At 31.7% G+C, this 21,124-nt stretch overlaps 1 protein-coding gene across 1 annotated transcript; it reads left to right on the forward strand.

Moving 5' to 3' along the window:
- The first annotated feature begins 7,506 nt into the window (after positions 1-7,506).
- Positions 7,507-20,104, forward strand: Cpr47Ea (Cuticular protein 47Ea). Its single transcript, XM_075309252.1, has 4 exons — positions 7,507-7,664; positions 12,929-13,080; positions 15,872-15,950; positions 19,018-20,104. Exons 2-4 carry the CDS (start codon positions 12,932-12,934, stop codon positions 19,171-19,173), a joined length of 384 nt encoding a protein of 127 aa, XP_075165367.1. The 5' UTR covers positions 7,507-7,664; positions 12,929-12,931; the 3' UTR covers positions 19,174-20,104.
- The last annotated feature ends 1,020 nt before the right edge of the window (positions 20,105-21,124 follow it).

Consider the following 21,124-nt stretch of genomic DNA (forward strand, 5'->3'; position numbering starts at 1 on the left):
AATCGTCTTTAAATCAAGTGATATATTGAATCTTTAGATTTAAGATAAAAACGTTTCAAATACAAGCTAAGACTTATTTTAAGGATTTTCATCTTTGGTTTATTTTGGAATTAAAACAAGTCTTGCATGATCTCTCTCTAATTTTGATTCTATGAGCATCAACTAAAATCTCTATAAAGAAAACCACTCTGAAAATTTAAAATAGATTGGAGAACATTAGTAGATTTCTCAAATGTAACGTAAATGCAAGGAAAATGAAACAATTGTCGGTCCAAGAATTTTTAAAAAAGCCTCAAATATAATTTACCAAATATTTATCAAATTTTGTCAGTTTAGGCCATTTTCACATTTTTGATTTCTTTCGCCATTTTATTTAAAAAAAAAAAAATCTAAAGAATAATTTAGCGAAAATATTGATTGGGTTTTTACGAGGTTTCACCTATGTTCTGGCAAAACACAAAATTATTAACTCGACCACTTTTCTATATTTTGGTAAAATTTTCCCAATTAAAATTCCTCATCAATAAAAGCAGTTTGTAAAATTTTTTTATTAAAGTTAAAAAAAAAAAACAAGTAAGGAAAGTCTAAAGTCGGGCGGGGCCGACTATATTATACCCTGCACCACTTTGTGGATCTAAATTTTCGATACCATATCACATCCATCAAATGTGTTGGGGGCTATATATAAAGGTTTGTCCCAAATACAAACATTTATATATCACTCGATCTGGACAGAATTTGATAGACTTCTACAAAATCTATAGACTCAAAATTTAAGTCGGCTAATACACTAGGGTAGAACACAATGTTAGTAAAAAAATATGGGAAACATTTAAATCTGAAGCAATTTTAAGGAAACTTCGCAAAAGTTTATTTATGATTTATCGCTCTATATATATGTATTAGAAGTTTAATAAAATTAGAGTCATTTTTACAACTTTCCGACTAAGCAGTGGCGATTTTACATGGAAAATGTTGGTATTTTGACCATTTTTGTCGAAATCAGAAAAACATATATATGGGAGCTATATCTAAATCTGAACGCATAGCTACAATGCTAATTCTACTCCCTGTACAAAATTTCAATTAAATCGGAGTAAAAGATTGGCCACTGTGGTCATATGAGTGTAAATCGGGCGAACGATATATATGGGAGCTATATCTAAATCTGAACCGATTTCAATCAAATTTTGCACACTTGACTATACGACTGAGTGTTATGTTTGTACAAAATTTCAAGCAAATCGGTATAAAACTCTGGCTGCTGGGTCCATATTAGTCCATATCGGGCGAAAGATATATATGGGAGCTATATCGAAATCTGAACCGATTTCTTCCAAAATCAATAGGGTTCTATTCTGACCCAAATTAGGAACATGTGCCAAATTTGAAAGCGATTGGACTTAAATTGCGACCTAGACTTTGATCACAAAAATGTGTTCACAGATAGACGGACGGATGGACGGACGGACGGACGGACGGACAGACGGACATGGTTATATCGACTCAGGGACCCACCCTGAGCATTATTGCCAAAGACACCATGTGTCTATCTCGTCTCCTTCTGGGTGTTACAAACATATGCACTAACTTATAATACCCTGTTCCACAGTGTGGCGCAGGGTATAAAAAATTTGGTGTTTTCCCCATGTTATCCTTTAAAAATATAAATAAACTATAATTTTGGAAATTTATGGATTCGTTTTTGAGGGGTGTCCCCTATGTTTGGTTTATGAATTTACAAAATGCAAAATTTTTAGATGTCAATAACTCAATAAATTTTGGATCCGGAAGTAGTGCAAAATTGACGCAGAAATTGACTGAATTTGCATCACTTCTTTAGGTGTGATCCGAATTCAATGTTTTGGATGTAAATTAAAAAATTCTGTGATATTTTGTCAAATAAATAATTTTTATAATTTTTTCTATTTTTTAATGGATTCTAACGTTTGTCGGAAACGTTTGATCTCGAATAATTTCAAAAATTCACAATTTTCTCAGATTGGATTTAGCATTTTTTCGACAAAATTTAAATGAGTTGTACCATTTTATGAATTCTTACTCAGTTTTTAACTTATTTGAAACAAAAAAAAAAGTTAAACACACCAATTAAAAGTATAAAAAAACCAAGTTATAAAATATTGAATTAAAAGAACTTCCTGGGTAGTTAAAATAAAGAACATCATTGGGAGTGCATCTTCTGGAAGTGCTTTTAAAGTTGTGCCTTTGAAAGAATTTCCAATTTTTTTGCTGGGTTATTTTTATTGGACAAAAATTATTTGCCAGTAGTATTTTATTTTTTTAGTTCGTTTTTTCTTCTACAAGAGGGTGTAATTTCGTGAACTGCAGTTAAAAGTACAACAGGGCATTAAATTTCCATGCTTTTGACGACGCATTGTAGAAATCACAAAATGTGGAGTACAATTTAGTTCAAGTTTTGCACGAGAATGAACTTCGTATAAAACAGTTCATTATTTTTTATTGGTATACCATACGATATTTTACCAAAGACGGTCACCCACAATTAAATTACTTCGGTTGCGGCCGATGGCAAGGCATCTTGAAACTTCTTAACATCATCTTCTAAATTGTAAGTTAGTCCATGCGGGATATAAAGTAGACAAAAGAATGGTCGATTAAATACGTATATATTCAGTTCTTGATCGGTGTATATACACTCTTAGAAAAATATGTTTTTCATATGTTCCGATATAAACAAAATGTGTTTCGGGCACAATTTTAAAACACAATATATTTAAGTGCAAACAAGGAATGTTCCTAAACTAACACTAAATGTTTGGGACATCTATGTTACTATGTTAGAATATATTATGTTTGGGGCATGAATGTTTCATAAAAATCATATGATTGAATGCAAACATATATAAATTTACAAATTTCGACTAAACATACATATGTTTTGATATTTTATTCAAAGCGACAGAGAGAGTATAAAGAAATAGAGATGGAAACCGGGAGAGTTGACGGAAGAGTCCACGTGGCAAACAAATGTATGTTTCTGTTAAATAATGTTATGTTTGCATGGGCTCGTGGGCGCTGCAAACTATGCTATATAAGTGTAACTTATAACGATAATTATCTACTGGTGACTATAACAGCTACGTAGTCCAGTGGGTAGTTTGTTGGCTTACAAACTGTATAGTCCTCGGTTCGATTCTCCGTGCAGGCGAAAGGTAAAATTTAAAAAATTTATAAAAGTGAATAATTTCTTCAGCATTATTTGTATTACAGAAAAAAGTGCCAAGAACTAAAATATTTCGAGGAAGTGAAAATTACGAGTATGTTAGGCAATGAGCACAATCGTCTTTGGGAAAAATTCTTCCAAGCATATAATATTTTTGGGCTCAAAATGCTTCCAAACATATGATATGTTCACATAAAACAAACATATTAATGTTTCGGCAGTATCCAATAATATATGTGCTTCCTGCAAAATATGTTTGGAACATATGTTAAAGAAGCGATTTTTTTAGGGTGTAGGAAAGAAAAAATTACGAACCGATATTAACTTTTGTGCGGTAATTATAGAGGCAGAATTCAAATATGGGGGTCGCTTTATATGGGGGCTATATACAATTATGAACACGAGTATACCAAAAATGGCAGATTTTTATTTTTTGGTAGATTGGTAGAATTCTTGATGTGTTGGAAGATTTTGCAAAATATTCCTCTCCAACTATGAAATGCTTCATAACTTTTCTGCAGAAATAAAATTCTAATAAAATTTTATGTAGAAATAAAATTTTGACAAAATTTTCTATAGAAATAAATTTTTGACAAAATTTTGTATAGAAATTATATTTTGACAAAATTTTCTATGGCAATAAAATTTTGGTAGATTATTTTTGGCTCGTGTGGCAATCGTGATTTTTCTGTGATTGGGGATCGGTTTATTTGGGGGCTATATATAATATATAGATTGATACGGACCAATTTTGGCATGGTTTTTATCGGCCATACACTAGCGAAATGTACCAAATTTCAACTGGATTGGATGAATTTTGTTCCTCCAAGAGGCTCCGTAGGTCAAATCTGGCCATCGGTTTATATGGGGGCTATATATACTTATGGACCGACATGGACCAATTTGGACCAATTCTGGCATGGTTGTTACAGACCATATACTAACACCACGTACCAAATTTCAACCAGATCGGATGAAATTTGCTTCTCTTAGAAGCTCCGCAAGCCAAATCTGGGGATCGGTTTATATGGGGGCTATATATATAATTACGGACCGATATGGACCAATTCTGGCATGGTTGTTAGAGACCATATACCAACATCATGTACCAAATTTCAACCGGATCGGATGAAATTTGCTTCTCTTAGAGGCTCCTCAAGCCAAATCGGGGGATCGGTTTATATGGGGGCTATATATAATTATCGACCGATGTGGACCAATTTTTACATGGTTGTTAGAGATCATATACCAACATCATGTACCAAATTTTAGCCGTATCGGATGAAATTTGCTTCTCTTTGAGGCTCCGCATGCCAAATCTGGGGGGTCCGTTTATATGCACCCAGAAAAAAGTGCCTTCGAAACTAAAGGAAAAAATTTTCATCAATATAGTTTATCCATTTTATTTCCATTAAGGTAAATTTTTGTGAAAAATAATAAAATTTACTCGTTTCAGTAAAAAAATCCTAAACTGTAAGCAGTTAGGAATAGTTCATTAACTAGAATAAGGCATGGAATTTTACTCATACTATTTTCTTCGCTGGGTATAAGAATTTACTACTGAAAAAGAAAATTTTATTCACCGATAACAAAGCATTCGTAAAAATAAACAAAAACCGAACTAAAACCAAGTTTCCTCAAAATTAGTAAAATTTCTTATAAAATGATAATTGCGACTTCCTTTATAATAGAAAGTTTTTCATACATACGAACAACACTTGGCATAGAAAAATATTTTAGTTCATTCGTACTAAGAACTATGCAATCCTTTCAAAACTTAAGGAAACACACTTGTTAGAATATAGGAAATTTTCCTAAATTTCTATTGTCTACCTGTAATCGATACCTGTCATCGTAATCGATGTGTTTGCGCGTGGGTGTAATCGATATATTTGCGCGTCGGTTGTTTTTTTAGTTGGAATCGCGTTGTTTTGGTATACGGAGAGATTGTTAAAAAATAATATGGTAAAATAATATAATAAATAACAAATAAAATATATAAAATATTTGTTATTTTAAATTAGTGAGAAAAATGTTCGTTTTTTTAAATAAATCTATCAATGTTCGTGATAGTGTATAAAGAAAGAAAACACCAGCAGAATAACAACCCTTTCATTTGTCTTCATTTTGGAATCTTCAATTATCAGGTAATATTCAGTGACGCTAACCTTTTGCAACAAAAATGTTTTATGATTTTTTTATATTTGTAGGTATTGAAATTGTAAAAGGAGGACAAAATCGTTAGGCAGCAACTTATTAAAAGTGAAAAGTACAAGAAGAAGAAAAAGTGCGTTTTACAGTTTATAATATAACACGGAAATTGGAAATAGTGGAATAATAAACTAATATTTCAAAGAGATTCGATGCTGTTGATCCTTAATAAATATATTCAATATATTAATTAAACATGTCTTTTATTGAAGATAAAATTGCTTATAGAAATAAATAAAATTGTATTTAAAAACGAAGGTAAGCAGTTCTAATTATGAAGTAAAAGTTTTACCACAAATGTGTAATATTTGTCCAAATGAATGAAAAAATTTCAATAAAATAATTCCATATATGAATTCAAATTAGTTAAATTTTGTCATTCTGTAGTATAGTGGTATATAAATATAGGAAAATGTTAACTAATATATGGAATGCATTATTCCTAATTTCTACGAAAATCACATCGTTCAAACAAATAAAAATGTCTTTGGGTTCATTTTAACTTAAAGAAGGGGTCACTTTTTTCTGGGTGTGGGGGCTATACGTAAAAGTGAACCGATATGGCCCATTTGCAATACCATCCGACCAACATCAATAACAACTACTTATGCCATGTTTCAAGTCGATAGCTTGTTTCGTTCGGAAGTTAGCGTGATTTAAACGGACGGACGGACGGACGGACATGCTAAGATCGTCTCAGAATTTCACCACGACTCAGAATATATATACTTTATGGGGTCTTAGAGCAATATTTCGATTTGTTACAAACGTAATGACAAAGTTAATATACCCCCCAATCCTATGGCGGAGGGTATAAAAATTTCATATTATATCATCGTGGCTTCAAAAATAAAAAAAAATATGTAAATTTTGGGTTCTCTGAACAGGGGGATAGAATTTTAAGTATGTTAATTAAAATAAAATTATTTTTTTTATGAAATATTTGAAATTGCAACAATAACAACCACAGGAATTTTACTTTTTGGTACAATTTTATATATGATCATAACCTTTCGATATATAGCGAAAAGTTATGATCACGAAAAATTATGCCAAGTTAATAAAAACAGTTAAACATCAACATCTATAGAATTTGGAGAAAAAATATATTTAATAAAATTTCGATTTGTTTAAATTTCAGTTTTGAAGAAAAGAAACCAATCTTAGATTATTGCCACAATAGATCTTATTTACTCTACTCTTTACGGCAATGCTTATATGCTGTATTTCCAAGGTTCTTCAATTTTCCATTTCCAAGCCTTAACCAAAAAAAAATAGAAGAATTTCATGAAAAAAAAAATATTCAATTACACGGTCTAACGAGTATCTTAAAATTCGATCGCATAATTTTTGCTTCATTCACAAGTACCGAAGATGAGCATGAGTAACGCCCCATTCATACATTATGGTGATGATGATGATGATGATGATGAAGATGAGGGTGTGTGATTGTCTCTCTTTCGTATGTGAATTACCGAGTGCATGAATGAATCACTTGTCGTAGCTAGGCCTGCCTGTAACACTCAATGTTACGTATACGACACAGTTGCATCAACTGCACTGCAGATGCTAAACATCAAAGCTTTTTATATACGATCAAATAAGCTTTTCATTCATGCATTTAGGTAGGCAATGGCAATAAAGAAAAGTCGGAGGTAATTCTTTAAGGCTATGGTGGGTGCTCTCATCTACCAGAGAATGCTCTTAGCTTTGTTTGGTTTGATATCTTACACTCTCCCAAACATCAACAACTTTTTGTGTGTTTTGTTAGTGGATCTCTGTTGTTCAGTGCTTGAATGTTGTTGGGATGCATTCGTATTGCAAGCAACAAGATGCATTCAATTTTGTTATTTGTGCTGTTGTTGTTGTTGTTTTCTCACTACAATTGCCTTCATTCGAAACAACAGGGTTTGGATTTGTTGTTCGTTTGTTCATAACATACACTTGATGTGGCGACGTCATCAGGTTGGTGGTTGTTGGTTTCTACGAGAAGAGTCTCAGCATCTCTTGCTGTATAGATTGGCAAGTCAATAGGGTATTGCTGCATTTTCGCTTAGGCCGTATAATGGTATAAAAACGTTTGCATTTTCCGAATCAAATAACAAAACCCATTTGTCGAGTCTTCAGACGTGGTCGTGTAATCTCAACGCGTAACGGAATACAAAAAAATCTAAAGCAAAATCCTTTCAAAGGACTTCTTGAGAAGAGTGTAACGTGGTTAAGAAATTATTATAAAAAAAAATAAAAAGTGAGTTTTAAATCACAGAACTAAAAAAAAAGTGGGGACATTTAAATTGTAATATTTAATATAAAAATTGGAATTGATTTTTGTGAAAAAGGAAATATTTCTATATAAAGGGACTAAATAAAAATTTCAGTATTTAATAGAATAGACTATAAAATGCCAGACATTAAAAAAATAATAAAGAATATAACATGGCCTATAATGAAAAATATATCAAAACACAAGTTCAACTATATACAAACATTAAATAAAAAAAAAAACAAAACTATATACAACCGTTAAAAAAGCAAAGTAGCCAATATACTGCATTGTATACAATCGAACAAAGCCATCAACATATCCAACGGAAATTCATTTAAATTCGATCAAAGTCTCATTTTGGTATAATGGATAAAAATGCACTTCCGTTTCCGTTTGAAAACTGCATATAGCTGTTCTTATTTCAAAAGCAAAAAAAGTGGAAACATCCAAACAAAAATTTCTATATTGTAAGACACAGTACCACAAAATGTATCAGAAATTTTATACTAAACTCGATAGTGGTGGCGTCAAATCTGAGAAGATGGGAGTGACTTTTTTAGCACAGCGAATTGAAATTATAACTTCAAGTTACAGAAGATAACAACTGGAAGATATAGATCTATCGGCCAATCGAAACGAAATGCACAACGTCTTTTAATTGTTATTTAATAACACTTGATTTCAATTTAAATTTAAATCAGATCAGATTACATGGTCAAAATATAAAATGCGGGTTACGGTCTACGAGGAAACTACACTGCACAAAAGCATGATGGGTTCCAAAGATTTTATATTTAGGTTAATGATTTTGGTAATGATTCCGAGAAAAAGAAGCGGATAATTGAAGTAAGGATGATTTTAAGACAAAAATTAATTTGTTGTTTGATTTTTGCTTACTTGACTCTAGGAAATAAATTTGAATTTATTTGTTTTTCAATTTTTTTTTTTCAAGTGCAATCAAAGTGCATACGTGTAAACGACAACTTAAATTTAAAAATTCAGACACGACTTCAAGAAGAAATTATGCTAGATTTCAAGAAATAAACGTCTTTAAGTTTTATTTTGAAACATATCTCCTATTGTTGAAAGGATGTTTTGCTTTGCTAAAGGTCCATCCATTTGAAGACGACTTCATTAATTTTTAAGAAATTTTCAAAATTATTAAACCAAGTTGGCTTTAGTCCAATAATTTTTTTTACGTAAAGATACCCATTTTTAAGACAAATTACCTAACTTTACACTAAAAAAAAAGTTTACTTGGATCCAAAGATTTTGATCTTCCCTTAAGGGTTTTGATATTGATTCCAAGTCAAAGAGGCGGCTTCTTTAAAATAAAGATATTTTGTAGGGACCTACACTCACAAACAAGTGAACTCTCTATTTCACTAAGGCCAATTTAATTTTATTTTAGTTCATGGAATTATTCTATTCGCAGAAAGATTCCTTTACTCTAATAATTTTATGCGAACGTTAGTTAAATTAACTAAAACCGTGGAAAAAATTATGCACAAATTAATCATATAGATTTTCTAAATTCATATTTCTTAAAAAATATATCATTATTTCTTTAAATTTGTAAATTTTACTATAGATGCGTCCATCATAAACTTTCCTTCCAACTACAAAATTAAAATTATTTATGTCTATTAAATTTTCTTGAATTTGTCGAAAAATATTTACTTTTTATTTACTATTTATTTTTATTTAATATTTTATTTTATTTAATATTTACTTTTTTATTTCTGTGATATCGGCCTGATAGCAGTTTTTCTAAAAATATTCAAAATTTTCTAAAATTAACTAAAAGTTGTCATCCTGGTTGATTCACTGTTTTTATACCCACCACCATAGGATGGGGGGTATATTAACTTTGTCATTCCGTTTGTAACACATCGAAATATTGCTCTAAGACCCCATAAAGTATATATATTCTGGGTCGTGGTGAAATTCTGAGTCGATCTGAGCATGTCCGTCCGTCCGTCCGTCCGTCCGTCCGTCCGTCTGTTGAAATCACGCTAACTTCCGAACGCAACAAGCTATCGACTTGAAACTTGGCACAAGTAGTTGTTATTGATGTAGGTCGGATGGTATTGCAAATGGGACATATCGGTCCACTTTTACGTATAGCCCCCATATAAACGGACCCCAAAATTTGGCTTTCGAGGCCTCTAAGAGAAGCAAATTTCATCCGATCCGGCTGAAATTTGGTACATGGTGTTAGTATATGGTTTCTAACAACCATGCAAAAATTGGTCCACATCGGTCCATAATTATATATAGCCCCCATATAAACCGATCCCCCGATTTGGCTTGCGAGGCCCCTAAGAGAAGCAAATTTCATCCGATCCGGCTGAAATTTGGTACATGGTTTTAGTATATGGTCTCTAACAACCATGCAAAAATTGGTCGACATCGGTCCATAATTATATATAGCCCCCATATAAACCGATCCCCCGATTTGGCTTGCGAGGCCGCTAAGAGAAGCAAATTTCATCCGATCCGGCTGAAATTTTGTACGTGATGTTAGTATATTGTCTAAAACAACCATGCAAAAATTGGTCCACATCGGTTCATAATTATATATAGCCCCCATATAAACCGATCACCAGATTTGACCTCCGGAACCTCTTGGAAGACCAAAATTCATCTGATTCAGTTGAAATTTGGTATGTGGTGTTAATATATGGCCTCAAACTCCCATGCAAAAATTGGTCCACATCGGTTCATAATTATATATAGCCCCCATATAAACCGATCACCAGATTTGACCTCCGGAGCCCCTTGGAAGAGCAAAATTCTTGCCATTCGGTTGAAATTTGGTACGTGATGTTAGTATATGGTATCCAACAACCATGCAGGAATTGGTTCCTATCAGTCCATAATTATATATAGCTCCCATATAAACCGATCCCCAGATTTGACCTCCGGTGCCTTTTGGAGAAGCAAAATTCATCCGATCTGCTTGAAATTTGGTACGTGGTGGTAGTATATATTTAACAACCATGCCAAAAGTGGTCCATATCAGTCCATAATCGTACATAGCCCCATATAAACCGATCCCGAGATTTGGTTTTGGAACCTCTTGGAGGAGCAAATTTCATCCGAGTGAGTTGAAATTTGGTACATTGTGATAGTATATGGTCGTTAACAACCATGTCTAACTAGGTCCATATCGGTCTATAGTTATATATGGCCCTCAGATAAATCGATCCCCAATCACACAAAAATTGGTCCATATCAAGTTCATAATTGTATACAGCCCCCATATAAGCGACCCCCATATTTCAATTCTGGCTCTCTACGTACAAAATGTCCATATCGATTCGTAATTATTTGTAGACTTAACTATACATAACTTTTTTGTCTAATATATACCATGTATGGACTAAATCACAGTCTTTCGTAGAAGTTTCTACGCAATCCATGGTGGTGGGTACATAAGATTCGGCCTGGCCGAACTTGCGGCCGTATGTACTTGTTTTTTTTTCAGTGAATGTAGCTTAAACCTAGAATCAATCAAAAAAATTTTTTTTGCGATATATTAATAAAGCTATTTACTTGGAAACAAAATTTAAAATTCCAATCATATACTCAAAAAAAAAGTGAACTCTCTATTTCACTAAAGCCAATTTAACTTTATTTTAGTTCGTGGAATTATTATGTTTGGAGCAAGTTTCCTTTACTTTAATAATATTTTGCGTACGTTAGTTAAATTAACTAAAACCGTGGAAAAAATATACATAAATGAAGCATAAAGATTAACTAAATTCGTGTCTTCCACAAAATAGTTCGGTATTTCTTTAAATTTGCAAATTTTACTACAAATGCGTTCATCATGAACTGCGTATGACTTTAGTGGCATTCTTGCAATTTTGAACTCCATTTTCAAACTACAAATTTTTCTTAAACAAATGAAAAAACATAATTATGTCTAATACATTTTCTTGAATTTGTCGAAAAAATATTTACTTATTTTTATGACTTTGGCGTGATGCCAGCGTTTGTAATACTGTTTAGTTAAAATTTTCTAAAAATATTCAAAATTTTCTAAAAGTATTCAAAATTTTCTAAAATTAACCGAAAGTTTTCTTCCTGTTGGATTCACTGTTTTTTTTCAGTGTAACATATACTTCAATGTACAAAATGTTTTCTTAATTCCAAACAAACTTTAAACCAAATATACAATTTCTTATGTTCTAAATTTAATAAAGATAATTTTTGAAGCAAAGATTATAAACTTTCTTAAAATTTCATATTAATATATCCTAAAATTTTGGTTGCATAATCTTTAAACCACTTAACTATTGTTTTAATTTTACTTTGAAAAGTTATCCTTAACATATGTTTAAATGACTTTGATAGCTCATGAAGAAAAAATATGAAAAACGAATAAATTAAATTTTGTTTCCTATAACCAAATACACAAAACTAACATTTAAAAGAAAATTGTGCCCTAAATGTATCCTTACTCCAATTCTCCGCTTCTTTGCCTAGGTATCAATACCAAAATCTTTAGTATAAATACAAAATATTTGGAACCGGGTATGCATTTATTTAGTGCACAAAATAGTTTCGTAGAATGTATTCATTAAAAGTTCGAACGAGTTTCGTAAAACTATGATGACAGACCATAGAATATCCCACATAACTTTTCACATTTACCACCTTAAAATTAATTCATCACTTTTACTTGTGAATCGTTTATAAATTGAATTGACCTTGATGAATATTTTCAGTTCCATGTAAGAGTCTTCTCTTAGCTTATGAATACATAGGAAATAGTTTGATTTAAATCAATTCTTCTTGCAATTGTCTCATCGGATTCACTTTCAATATGTTACGCTATCAATTAAATGTGCATAACATTTCAACTAATAAATGATAATGTCAGCAACTCAATATTTATTTAAATTCTACTATGTTAGCGTAAAATACAATGAATGTAAGAATTTAACATCTTTTTTATGTGTGACAAGAATATAATATTTGGATTCTGTCATTTCATTGAACATTGAGAAAATTAGTTTTGTTGAAAATCGAAAAGAATTTATTTAAAATAAAATTTAAATAAAACAAATTACGACAATCAGGAAAGTAAACTCGAAGTATATGAGTCCAATTATAATTTTATTTAAAAATTTAACGAATTTCTCATTTATCAAAAAGAAAAAAAAAATTCACTTAGCATCAACCTCTTACATTTTCAACATGACTTATATCTAATTTTGTTTTAAATTTCCTTTTAGATCATGAATTCCATTGCGTTTATTGCTCTATGCTGTCTCGCCGTAGTCTCTGCTCAACGAGGATTAGCTCCACGTCCCACAACATTTGAAGGAAATGCTGTTATTCTTAAACAGGATTTCAATTTGAATCCTGATGGCTCGTACAACTACAAGTAAGTTAATCTTAATGAAAATTGTCAATAAAATTCAGCCAAAAAATTTGCTGGCTCTTGTCCCCAAAATAGGAAGCTTTCGGCGACAAAATACCCCTATTTAATTCAAAATTGTCCAATAAAATTTTCAATAATTGCTTAACTAATTTTTATGGAAAAACAAACAAAATACGGTAGAATAAGACCTAAAGAATCAATTCAACAGGGTTTTTTCCCTAAAACTGAATTTTTAAAGAAAATTAACCAAAATATTAATGTTCTCACACCATAATATGAATGTAGTTCCGTCTGTATGGATACGCATTTGGGTGGGTTAGAAGAAGATTTTCTTGCATAGAGAGAAGCAGAGTTGTTTTAGATTTTTCTGAAATACAAGAATTCTTTGCTGAGAAGAAACAATTTTCTAAAAATTCTATTATGCGAGCGAAAATAAAATTTAAATCATAATTACTCAATACTTGATTTACCCCACTGTCTCTTTATGACGAAACGGAACCTTGCGATCGACAAAAGGCAAAATCAACTGTCGCAACTTAGAGAAATAATATTGAATTCGAAAAATCTCCAACTAATCCCCAAATTTCTATAAAATACCAATCAAATCCCCAGCTTCTTAACTAAAACAAGTAAATATAAGTTCGGCCAGGCCGAAGCTTATGTACCCTCCACCATAGATTGCGCAGAAACTTCTACAAAAGACTGTCATCCACAATCGAATTACTTGGGTTGCGGTAACACTTGCCAATGGCAAGGTATCTTAAAACTTCCTAACATCGTCTTCTAAATTGTAAGTTAGTCCATACGTGGTATATATTAAACTAAAACAGCCGGTTAAATACGTATATAATTCAGCTTGACAAAATTTTCTATGGAAATAAAATTTTTGCAAAGTTTTCTAAAGAAATAACATTTTGAGAAAATTTTCTATAGAAATAAACCCAGCAAAAACTCTCATTACCCGGTAATCTTGCATGTAAGCCTATTTAAAAATTAATAACCACTTATAAATTGCCATCGCTCCCGATTACATTTACATACGCATGTCCTAGGAGGAAAGTACTTCCCCCCAGGCATACTTTCGGCCATGAAATAAGTAGTGCGTTTAGAGCATATAATCACGTAATATGTAATCACTTATTACTTATTATCATTTTCTATAGAAATAAAATTTTGAGAAAATTTTCTATAGAAATAATATTTTGAAACAATTTTCCAAAGAAATAAAATTTTGAGAAAATTTTCTATAGAAATAAAATTTTGACAATATTTTCTATTGAAATAAAATTTTTACAAAATTTTCTATAGAAATAAAATTTTAGTAGATTTTTTTGGGTCGAGTGGCAACCATGATTATGAACCCATATTTTCTATAGAAATACAATTTGGCAAAATTTTCTATAGAAATAAAATTTTGAGAAAATTTTCTATAGGAATAAAAATTTGAAAAAATCTATATGTTAGAAATAAAACTTTGACAATATTTTCTATTGAAATAAAAGTTTGACAAAATTTTCTATAGAAATAAAATTTTGGTAGAATATTTTTGAGTCGAGTGGCAACCATGATTATGAACCGATATGGACCAATTTTTGTGTGATTGGGGATCGGCTATATAACTATAAACCTATATGGACCAATTTTGGCATGATTGTTAGCGGCCATATACTTACACCACTTTCCAAATTTCAGCCGGATCGGATGAATTTTGCTCCTCCAAGAGGATCCAGAGGTCAAATCTGGGGATCGATTTATATGGGGGATATATATAATTATGGACCGATATATACCAATTTTTGCATGGTTGTTAGAGACCATATACTAACACCACATTCCAAATTTCAACCAAATCGCAAAATGTTATTTTTGGACGGAGAACATGGAACATGTTTGTCCCAAAAATGTTGTTTTTCTCTCCAAACATAGACAGGGTTGCCAAAATCATTTACATAATTTCTTAGAAAATAATATGGTTGCGACAAACATGTTACATGTCCCTCGTCCCAAAATAATATTTTGCTCTTGAAAAAAAAAAAGAAATTTTAATACCACTTTGTTCTTGGAAAAGAGTTTGACACTTATTTTGGTCAAATATTTACCTAGTGTGCCCATACCCCTAGACTATTCAGTCCATTTTAATACCACTTTGTTGAACTTCAGTCAGATTTTTAAAAAATTGTTATTTATTTTATAATATAGTCCGATTTTGTACTCGATACATGACCCAGCAGTGCTCCATCATTTTTAACCCGTCTAAAAAATACCTTCTCCCATAATTTAAAAAGCCACCATTACCAACAGTTGGTAACCCGATTTGGCTATTGGAATATGGAAGATGTGAGCCAGCGTATTATTATGGATAAAAATATTTTTTTCTTCTAAAAGTAGGAGAGTTTTTTTCACCAATTGGGAGTCAATGTCCCAAAAATCAGCTTACTTGTGAGTCTTGTGAGCATTTGCGACCGTATTCAAGTTATTTGGACAAAGATCTCCAGTTTCAGCTCATTGTTTCAAGTAGATCTATTTTCTGTCGTCTGTCCCAAAATGACATATAAACAAATGTAAAAAATCGCACATCTTATATCTGTGTATATACTTCAATTATATTTAAAAAAATGTTTTTTGTCCAATTTAAAATAGTCCCCGTATATACTATCCCTCAATTTAAAATATTTTATTCATTAGTTATGATTTAATTTATGACCTTTAATATTATATCCCAAAATCGTGATAATAACCACCCCCGATTTTTTTCCCTTCTATTCTTCTTCTATTTTCAAATCCGTACACCCAGCTATGAAACAAGCAATGGAATACGTGCCGATGAAGCGGGTTATCTTAAAAATGCTGGCAATCCCCAATTGGAAGCTCAGGTAAGTTCCATTCTATTCTATTCGATTCTATTCATCATTCCGACCACGCCAATTGACTTCTCACAAAGGAGAACGTGTTGTAACATCGCCAATCATCCATCATCTGCCGTTAGACATGATCTAACGACCAGATTTTCGGTGGATAATAATTAATGTCTATCACACTTGGTGGAATATTCTCTGTGAGATTTATGCCAAATTTTGCCAATAGAGTTTTTCGCGATGACTTTACCATCCTAGTTGGCTGATTTGCATAATTATGACATAAATATGATGATTTTCACTATGGGCGGTCACATCAAATGTCAGATGGTCGATTTATGATAAGTGAGGTGTGTGTGTATGTGCGGTTTTTTGGGCTATGGGGGATTTTAAAAAGTCAAATCGAGTAGATGGGTGATGGTTTGGAAGTTTGTTTAGTTATACAAATCTAAAGCTTTGCTTTAAAATATCAACCATAAAATTGTATAGCATATTTTAGGGAGTTATATACATTAAGCTTTAGTCAAAGGGTTGCCATATCAGGAAAAATCCTTTACTGGGCAAAAGATAATTTTTCAATAAAGTTTTATTGTTTTTAATGATAATTAAATAAATAGAAGTCCTCCAGTGTTTTAGTGATATATGTTAGTCATAAATTAAACAGCTAAATCAGAGCACAGAATTTATCGAAATTCCAAACTTTGCGCACGAATTGTGTCTTTAGGAGGCACTGCAATTTCTTTGTTCTTGCCCAAAGTAGATATCCATTAGATTAGAAACTAATTCTATTTATTTGTAATATATTTTCATGGAGTTCAAATGGAAGAAAATGTGAGGAAACCACAGTGGTAAGGTAATAACAAGAAATGGGGAACTACAACCATGGTTTCAATCACAATGAATTCAGTAATGCAATACATATAAGATTAAGAGATTCATAGTGGGATCATTGTTGATTCGATTTGTAAAGGGATAATACGTATACGCTTACTCCATTAGAAGTTTGTATATAGGAACCAAATTGAGTCATCTACCCCATGCCGCCTGAATAATAAATCATATATGATGGGGTAGTCCATCCCCCTCTCAGTAATGCTTGTGACATTTGCGAGTGTTTCAACGCTTCTCTAAATAGTTTCACCACAATTTGAAATGCTGTTCAGACTCGCGAATTTCGCGCTCTAGATAATGTAGATCAAACCTTACATTGCTGGATGCTTTTTGTCTATCCAAAACATGCAAGGTTTGGTGGCTTTTAAAAAATATAAATGTATATACGCACTGGGAGAATCTTGGTCTCGACATACGATCTAGGGGCGTAGTGCGGAAACATCCTGACGCAGTTCTAAAAGAAGCATTCTGACTGGCCAATTGTAGTCAACAAAGTTTCTTTGTCCGCACCCAAAGTGTTGCCGGACACTTGAGGACATTGTTTCTACTGCGGAGCTTATCACAAATTGGGTAGACGACTTGAAAAGTCTTCCGACTGTGACCCCAAGATTCTTGTATCTAGATCGAGAAACTCTGCGATTAAGAAGAGATGCGTCCAGAGTGATCTGGTGGCGAGACGAGTAGGTTTGCCTGGGCAAGCAAAAAGGTAACGCAGTCATGTGGTCCTGGATTACAGAAGGGACACACGTCAGCTATGCTGATTTCAATCACTAAAAGGTTGGAATTGATGCGGCTGCAATTCCATGATATATGTTAGTTGGGCCAAAACTACCCTAGTCTGTCGTGAGAGGTATTTGTTCTCCGGTGCTATGGGCGGTGGTCGGACTCCGAGAACAGGCTTAACCTTGAATATTCTCACCGCTTCAACAACAGTATCCTAATGAATCCTATTCAGAGACCTGTCTCATATGATGCCTGACCTAGAGCTCTCTTTTGTAGCACAGGATTTCGCGATCTAGGTAATGTAAATCGAATCTTACAACCCTAGGTATTTACCTATGGTTGTTAGGATATTTACTGCAATAACAACCCAGGAGATGTTGTTTTGACAACATAAAATTGTGTCTATTCACCGGGAGGATCTTGGTCTCCACATAAAGGTGATCCAGGGGTGTTCCACGGAGACATCTTGTCGCTGTTCTAAGGGCAACGTTCTGACAAGTCTATATGTTATTCCACAAGGTATCACTTGCCTAAGGTGTCCACACTGGCCCTGCATTTTTATATTCAACTGTGTATTACTTGTCTCAGGTTCCACACTGACGCTGCATGGTTTACCATTGGCCTGTCCAATTGTCATATGGGTAGTCAATCAGGTTTCATTGCCCATACCCCAAGATCTGGCGGCAACGACTTGAAGACCTTGTTTCTACCACGAAGCTTTTAAAAATTGCATTGCCAATGGCAGACGACTTGAAAAGTCTGTCGGAATTCTTTCGCCAACGACTCTGACATTAAACTGAAGGAGTACTTATGTCGCCCATGTAGTGAAAAGTGTGGCTGAGGATATGGTGACGGATATCCCTAAATTTTGAAATAATCGATCGCAGATGTCATCAATAATGGGTCTGGATGATATGATTGTACAGTCGTCCGCATATGATCTCAATGCCGCAACGACATAGATAATAGAGGCTACACATAAATTTTTTTTCTGATTCAATCACGAAATTAATTCAATCACAGAAATGATAGTATCAATTAAAAACTTAATTGAAAGTCAATTAAAAATTAATTGATCCAACTAACAAATTAATTGATACAATAAATATTTGTGATTGATTTTGTTTCAATTAAAAAAACTTGTCGAATCAATTAAATTTTCAATTGATTATTTTCTAAAACTCAATAAGACTTTAATTGGAAAAATTTTTCGTTTTTTCTGTGTAGATAGAGGTTGAATTGATTTTGATTAACAAATTAATGATTTTGTTTTGATCAACAAATTAATTGTGATATTTTATTTTTAATTTAATTTTTCTCTCAACTTCCATTAAATTTGTAATTGAAAACCATTGAAGTTATTGTTTTTTTGCGTATACCAAAATTATTCTATCTGTACAGTTAGTTCCCAGTTTCCTTAAATAGTTTGGTTTATCTCTGAACAAATTCTCATATTTGTATTAATTTTCAGGTAATGCAAGGCTCTTACTCATACACCGGCCCCGATGGTGTGGTGTACACCATCAACTACATAGCTGATGAGAATGGTTATCGCGCTGAAGGTGCTCATATTCCAACACCGCCACCAGTTCCTGCTGTTGGAGGACCACGTGGTCGATTCTTCTAAGTTGATTTTTTGTAACCAGAAAATTTCTGCAGAAGAATACACACATTACGGAAAACTAGAGAGAGATTACTTTACAAATCATGAAATCGAAAAACAAATATTGAAAAACAACAACAACAACAAATAACATGTTCTCAAGCAAATAGTTGGCAAAAAACTGCAAGTTTCCCAGCAATGTGGCAACATTTGAAAGTAAAGCAAAACACACATACTTTAATACCTAGTACACTAACCTATAAAAAAAATACTCAAACCTTAACAGTCCATCACAAAACATAAATACAACAGAATGGAAAAACACACACTTATACATATGCACAGACATACATACATATGTTAAAAAAGAAAGGTCTCATTTCTTTCATCTTACATCGACATTTTAATATGATAAACAGGAAGAGAGTTTTGCTCTTTGTCTTTTTGAAAAATTCCTTAATGGATCGCTATCTTCTTTAACTCTCTCAATTATTCTGTCCCAGCACTTGTTTCCATTGTTTCCAAGGTTTCCTTTTTTGGGTTTCATTCCTAATCTCTGCTCTTCTGTCACTTGTATCTTTATGTCCTCTTTACATATTGATACTCAAAGTTAAATGTGATTTTTTCTTTCAATTTCTGATTTATTTTCCATTTTCATTATTAGATTTTTTTTTTGTATATTTTATGTAATTTACAAATTTCTTTGTTTTGTGTATTTTCCCCCGATTTATTGCTATATATCTTTTGTCTGTTCTCTGTTAGTTAATAATAATAAAGAAAAACACAATTTATGTAAATGGAAATTGTCTTGTTTATAGAAATTTAAAAAAAAAACTGAAACATTGTTTAAATTATTATAGTTTTGTGTATAAATTTGAAATAAGTTTGTTTATTATTTCACTAAGTATGGCAACTACGCAATAAATAAACTTGCGTTAAGAAAACTTAAAAATAACGTTGTTTTTTATTGACGAATCTGTTGTAGAAGAAAAGCTTTTAATTTCAAAATATGACTTAACCTGGTGTTAGGTTCATGTCTTCGCTACTTGAGAGAATGAGCGCTTTACATGAGTTAATTAATTGGGTACAGCATACAATGTATAGTGGTATCAAATCGAAAATTTTTTAATAAAACGTGGTATGTTCATGAATGATATACACTTTAGTATAGGTTTCAGCTACTCTTAATGATGAGTGTTTGCAAAGAAAGACGCGCTCTTGTTCTGATATGGTAACAATGTGAGAAAATTATCTATATAAATAATATGTTTACAAAAGTTGACAAAATTTTTTACAGGAATAAAATTTGGACGAAATTCTCTACAGAAAAAAATTGAAAAATTTTTTGTATAGAAATAAAATGTTCATAAAATTTTTTATAGAAATAAAATGATGATAAAATTTTCTATAGGAATAAAATTTTCACAAAATGTTCTATAGAAATAACATTTTGACAAAATTCTTTATAGAAAAAAAATTTGACAAAATTTTCAATAGAAACAAAATTTTAACAAAATTTCGTAAGGATCTATAGAAATAAAATTTTTACAAAATTTTCTACATAAATAAAATTTTGAAAAAATGATCTATAGAAATAAAATTTGACAAAATTATCTATAGAAATAAAATTTTGACAAAATTTTCTATTTTGACAAATTTTTTATAGAAATAAAATTTTGACAAAATTTTCCATAGAAATAGAATTTTGACAAAATTTTCTATAGAAATAATATATTAAAACAATTTTTTATAGAAATAGAATTTTTATAGAAATAAAATATTAACAAAATTTTTTATAGAAATAGAATTTTGACAAAATTTTTTATAGAAATAGAATTTTGACAAAATTTTCTACAGAAATAAAATTTTGAAAAAATATTCTATAGGAATAAAATTTCATTCATTCTGATAATTGGTTGATAATTTTGCTGCAAGTAGTGGATGCTGATGAAAAATGTGGTAATTCCGAAACGTG

This window comes from Haematobia irritans, chromosome 5 (assembly GCF_050003625.1).
Source record: "Haematobia irritans isolate KBUSLIRL chromosome 5, ASM5000362v1, whole genome shotgun sequence".
Taxonomy (NCBI): Eukaryota; Metazoa; Arthropoda; class Insecta; order Diptera; family Muscidae; genus Haematobia; species Haematobia irritans.

Coding starts and splice junctions, on each gene's coding strand:
- Cpr47Ea (XM_075309252.1), top strand. CDS start 12,932: ATGAATTCCATTGCGTTTATTGCTCTATGCTGTCTCGCCGTAGTCTCT. Junction 13,081..15,871: donor GATGGCTCGTACAACTACAA/GTAAGTTAATCT, acceptor CCGTACACCCAG/CTATGAAACAAGCAATGGAA. Junction 15,951..19,017: donor ATCCCCAATTGGAAGCTCAG/GTAAGTTCCATT, acceptor ATTAATTTTCAG/GTAATGCAAGGCTCTTACTC.